The sequence below is a fragment of the Capsicum annuum genome, unplaced genomic scaffold, assembly GCF_002878395.1.
Source record: "Capsicum annuum cultivar UCD-10X-F1 unplaced genomic scaffold, UCD10Xv1.1 ctg3479, whole genome shotgun sequence".
Lineage (NCBI taxonomy): Eukaryota > Viridiplantae > Streptophyta > Magnoliopsida > Solanales > Solanaceae > Capsicum > Capsicum annuum.
The window spans coordinates 17,720-23,807 of NW_025841659.1; the positions used below are offsets into that span (position 1 = coordinate 17,720).

The window sequence follows — 6,088 nt, forward strand, 5'->3', positions numbered from 1 at the left end:
CCTTGCTCTGATGCCAAAATAATACAAGACTAAGTGTGTATCAAGATATTCAAGCCAACACAAGAGCAACAAGCTGAACAGCAAGGTGCTAGTGAATCGAAATAGGCCACTCACAGCTTCACTAGACTTTAGATTTAGTTTTGAGCAATAAAAGAGATGAACACAAGAACAACAATGCTAGTGAATTGAAAGAGCCCCACACGGCTTCATTAGACTTCAAAGACCAACAACAATACAATGTTAACAAAAGAGATGGATAGATAGTTTGACATACAATATTCAAGAATCTAGGAAACCTAACTACATGTAAGGACCCTAAGATTAATGAATGTTAACACCACACTCTTACGCTGACAAAAGAGGGACTTTACCTCCCTAATCACCAACATATCAAGCCAACGACGCAACACAAGTGATATCCACACTTGGGCAGCCCTAGTTACGTATTGGTGGCTTTTCCAAGCCCTATAACTAAGGGGTGTTACACTCCTCACACTAGAGAGAAAGTTTGTCTTCCATCAATAAACAACTAATGATAAAAAGACCTAAAATATTCTTTTTATATTCTATTACAAGACAAGGAAAAATGACAACAATGCCCTTAAAGGGTGGGGTGGCCATGGAGTGCATTTGGACCCAATGAAGTGACCAAAATACCCTTAATGAAGATGACCAAATCATGACCCATTAAGTGTTGTCAAAAACCGTGAGTCCTCAAGTCTTCGATGCTCCAAGAAATCTTCCACACACAGCCTTGCTTGTGCTCAAAACGGGTCTTCCTTGCATATTATTGTGCCCTCGGGGTGACCAAGTCTTGAGCCTTTAAATGATGACCTCCAATCATGTCTTTAAAAATTAAGGTGGTCATTTGACTTGTATCGAAGTTGAAAAGTCTCTTGAAATTAAATGCAAAGTTCAAGGACTGTTCAAAGTTCCCTTGTATGGTTCCGAGAGACTACCAGTCTTAATCATCTAGTCTTGGTTTTGTATCAAAAGCTTCACACGCTCGATAGGAGCAGAAGCAGTCTTTGAGAAACCAGCAGAAACTCCACCCATGAGGAAATCAGTTGCAAAAGCTGCAACACCTTTCTCCGCGGGAGCCTGTACGAAAACTGGTGAGAGGAGCAGTCGTATCAAATAGATTTTCTCCACATGCTTGTCCACAAAGGAGCAGTCGTATCAAATACCTCTTGCACTGGTACCAGTTGGTACAATTTTCGTAGCATGATCAAATTCGTTTTTGAAGCTATTCATTTTTAAAAGTTTGGTTTGAAAAGAGTTCCACACCATCAATATCTACCTAAAATATAACTTGAGTTGGTTGAATTATTTTATACGTGAAATGACAATAATGAGCGGTTGTTCTTTCATAAAACAAAGAACGGTGACTTTCTAAGATAATTATCGATAGTTGATTGATGATGTGAACAATCAACTCTCTACGTCAGCATTATGAATTCTCACGTTTCACACCGCGGTCATCTAAACTCATCTCAATCAAGTGCTATGGAGTATATTAGAGATTACAATATAGTCTAGAGATTTATTGGTGTAGGAATGGATATGGTCCACTACTTTAGAGCTAAGAAATGACAACCAAACATGTCTACATCATGTACCATGTGATCTCTGGTTAAGTCCTTTTCTAATCAAACTATGTTATTTATATTAGTGACAAAGACTATTCATTAGTACTAAGAAAATTTCATCCTTATAACTTTATTTATTTATTTTGATTTTTCATCCGGTATTCGATACCCGTATTGGAACTCCACAAATTCGAATTCGCATCCATACTCACAGCCTGAATTCAAGACCTCTGGACTTTACTTTTGATATTGTTCATAAAGGGATTCAATAGCGTGTTCTAGAAACTTGTAATAAGTTTCCTATGATGTTCAAGAAATGAAAAAAAAAAAACTTATATTATGTTGCTTTACTTTTTCTGAATTTGATAGTAGTTTAAATATTTCGTGGCCAACTTTAGGATTTTTCTAGTTAGAATGGATTGGTCATACTTTACAATCAATAATTGTTTCTGACTAACTCGCTATTCACTCAGTTTTTGGGTCATAATCATTATGGAGGAGAGATCGCCGAGTGGTTTAAGGCGTAGCATTGGAATTGCTATTAGGATTTTGTTTACCGAGGGTTCGAATCCCTCTCTTTCCGCACTTTCACCAAATTCACTAATGTTAATGACCGAAATGTATCAAATAGCAATGGAAAAGATGATTCCAACAGTTAGACCTTTCTTTGATATATATTCTCTATTCCTAATTGCTGTTTTTGGGAAAGTACTGAAAAGAGTCCTTGTTAAGAGTAAGTGGGTGATGCATGTTTTTTCTCCTTAAATGGCTAGACAAAAATGTTACTTGGTTGGAGTCTTGTTGACCGCTCTAAAGAGAGAGGATGATAAGTAGGTTATCCGAAATCGTTTCGTGGGAGAGGATAGTTATGGCACTCACCTTCAGAGCCTAACAACTTTGGTTAAACTTATGAGATAGTGACAGTGGTTCCCTTTCCAGTCCTTGGATGTTTGTCCTTTTTTAAATTGAATATTCTGATCTGTCATTTTGCATCACTTGCCCATTGTTTTATTTTCATTTCTTCTTCCATCTGATGATGCTTTCCAGTTCCATCCCTTTTTAGTGCAGAAGAAGATGCAACTTCTAAGTTTAGACAAGATTGAGGTGGATGATTTCATGTATTCTGAGTAGCTTATTCTCCATAGCTTTTGTTTCTTAATTTTGAAAAAATGTTTTTATTTCAAGTGTTTGTTTATCAAATTGAATCTCAAATTGAAAACCAAGTTTTAGGAGTCTCATGTTAAGATTCATTGACAAAACTTCAATTATGTATTTTTAAACACACTTCAACTTCCTAATACCTTTTTTCAATTTAGTTTCGTATATATATACCTTTTTTTTTTTGGAGAATAACAACTCCAACTCAATAACTTATATCGAGTCGCATATTAACTAACTTTGCCGAAGTCTCACTAATATATTTTGTGGTTTTGTCTAGTTTGACAAAAATTTTGCATTAACAGACGTGCTTCTTTACACCCAAAGAAAAGATACTTAGGCCATCAGTAGTTATTGAACCCAAGCCATAAGGTAAAGATGCTTATCATTTTGTCCATTCTCATTTAACGCTGTGATAGGTCATCTATTTCCTATCTCTCTTTATTCTCGTTTCAAGCTTTCTATTTATTAGATGAAGAAAAGGTTTTCATGTTACTATGTGGTTTGGCTTCAAAATTCTTGCCTTGTCCTTCAAATTAATTTAGGGTGTTGCGCATGGATACAAGGTTTCAACATTGATTGGAAAATTAACTAAATATGATTGAAAAGTATCTATATTCTGATTTCATCTGTTCTTCCTTGCGTGGATATTGGTTGAGAGGCCTCCTATACCTCCTCTGGCTTGTCCTGCTCTTGGTGCTATTCCATCCATGTCACTGCAGGTAAAGTTGTGGAGGCTTGGGGGAGGGATAAATGACTTTTGAATGTGGAGACATTATGATAACTATTTTCCCCACATCTTTAGGAGTTCCAGCCTATGCTTCCAGCCTAGCAGGCACAACCATATGGTTCCGGGTCATCTCAACAATTTCAGCCACTTGGACATGCAAATGTTGCGATGCCTCAACCTTCACAAATCCAATTTCCTCAACCTATGCAACAGGTTACTGGTAGACCTGTAGTAGGCAGGCATAGTATGCCTCAGGGACCACCTATTCCCCAGGATTTTTAGCGAAATCTTCCTATGTCAAATAACCACATGCCTGGTTCTGGTGGCCCGAATTTTCCTCTTTCTTCATATAATGTAAGGCCTTGGGAAGATCTTTTGTGGTTATTGTCAATCAGTTTCCGATGTTCCATTCATATATTGATGAAATACATTTTGTTATCGTCTTTAACAGCAGGTAAATGCAGATTCTTCTGCCTCCCAGTATCAGACACAGATAAATGATCATAGGTTTCCATCAGGGGGTACATCCCTAGATGCCAATAAGTAATCATAATGTGAATTCTGCGACAACTATGCAGAAGACTGGAGAATTAGCAGCTCCCTTGGTTGTTCCGGTGAGAATTCAATGTGTTTTATTGTACCCATTTTGCATAAATATTATTGACATCTGAAATAGGATTTTAGGTTGAAGGTGATGGGTTCTTTATTTTTTGGGTTTCAGGAAGTAAATTACGTATTTGACCCTGTTGAGACTATTCAGTCAGATTGGATTGAGCATACTTCTCGGAAGGGGAAAAAGTATGTGATTCCCCTTTTTGACTTGTCAACAAGTAACATGCTTAAATTAATGGGTTAATGGGTGTGTGTTGACTGAGAGAGTCAACATTTGAATTCTATGATAATGCAGTTTTTTGTAAGCAAATTAAGATTCCAGTGAACAAAAAAGGTGTAAAACCGTGGTATACAAGAAAAGGAGCTCTGCAAAAATATCATTTTCATTCAGATCCAATCTTTTTACCACTTTGTGTTCTCCAGACAGAAAAAAGAGCATGCCAATTTGGCTTTCCGGAATTCTTGCTTTTGGATTATATTCACATAGATTACTCATATGAATAGGTTAATGTCTACATCACAAACACTTAATGTCTTGTCTATGAACAAGTGGTGGGTGTGTTGGCCCCCATCACTGCCAAGAAGTCCATCAAGCATCCACATCTAGTACTTTGTACATCATTCTGCTTCCATTAGCACTGGAGATAATAGGCCCCTTTGTTTCAGTCCTCTTTGCCAAAGTTATCACATGGGCTACCGTTCACTGCTACCAAATTCTACCTGACTGTAGATCAACAGAACTTGATACACCTCTACCGATAACTTCATTTTGACCCCATTTCTCTATCATCATACATATTTTACATGTGGCTAAATGCTAGTAGTTATTGTTATTTTCAGCATCTTTTGATGTTCAGTAGGCCAATTATGGTTGCTAATGTGTCATATTTCCTATGGCTTTATTACTTCAACCAATTAATAACATTCTTACAATTCTTGAATTGATTTTTAGATACTATACTATGTAGGCTTCATTTGGGATTTGCATTGACCTTTTATTTCCAATATAGTTCTAATATATTTTATATTTAACACTATTGTTCTAAAAAATGTGTTTAAGCATACACGGCAGGATTATATTTGGTCTATTTTATACATTTTTTACTCTCTGATTAATGTAATATTATTGTAACTCTATGGCAATATGGAGAGAGGCAACTTGATATAGGATTGTGGTTCACACTTCTCATTCTGGGTTACAGAATAATAGTTTGGCTGGTTCCACACTTGCACTCAAGAGTGTGACCTAGCGGTCCATGAAGTAGATTGAGAACCATGAGGTCTCAGGTTTAATTTCCAGCAGAGAGGTCACGGATTCAAGCCTTGGAAATAGCATCTAGTAGAAAAGCAAGGTAAGGCTGCGTACGATACACCCTTGTGGTGTGGCCTTTTCCCGGACACCACGCATAGCGGTAGCTTTAGTGCACCGGGCTGCCCTTTTTTTTTTTTAATATAAAAACACTAGGTGATTTCTTACCATCTGTCAAAGCCTTGATGGACAGAGTTACCCAATATCTGTGCTGGTGGGAGGTAGCAGTACCTGGTGTAACTAGTCAAGGGGCAAGCTGGCCCAAACACGACGATTATCAAAGAAAGGTTGGCTGGTTGTGAGGGACAAGTATTAAGGGACCAACAATTGGAGTTGTAAGGAAGTTTGAACATTATTATTCTTTTCTTTTTGGGATAAACAGTTTTTTTTTCCCGAAGATGATTACTTTGTATTCGTCAGCGTTAAGGCTATGCAACAGTCCAAAAGAAATGAAAAATAATGAAAATAATGCGAGGATTCAAAGAGATCTACTACCTATTATGCATCCCGTACACATTGGCCCTTACACAAAAAACAAAAATCTACAATGCTATTCCATTTAACTTTCTGAATGGAATTATATTTATCTTCAAAACACCTTCAACTTTTCTCTCTCTATATAGTCCACCAAATACAAGGAAGAATTGTTCTCCACCATTTCTTCTAACTCTTGCTAATCCCCTCTAATCC

The 6,088-nt window shown here is 37.0% G+C and overlaps 1 protein-coding gene across 1 annotated transcript in view; it reads right to left on the bottom strand.

Moving 5' to 3' along the window:
* LOC124891386 (ADP,ATP carrier protein, mitochondrial-like) overlaps nt 1–1,254 on the bottom strand; it is a 4,963-nt gene extending 3,709 nt beyond the window's left edge. The window contains exons 1-2 of the mRNA XM_047403132.1: nt 1,188–1,254; nt 1,003–1,112 (exon numbers count right to left, since the gene is read on the bottom strand). Of these exons, the coding sequence (XP_047259088.1) occupies nt 1,003–1,112; nt 1,188–1,254 (177 nt within the window). The remainder of the gene's footprint in view (nt 1–1,002; nt 1,113–1,187) is intronic.
* Between the last annotated feature and the right edge of the window lie 4,834 nt (nt 1,255–6,088).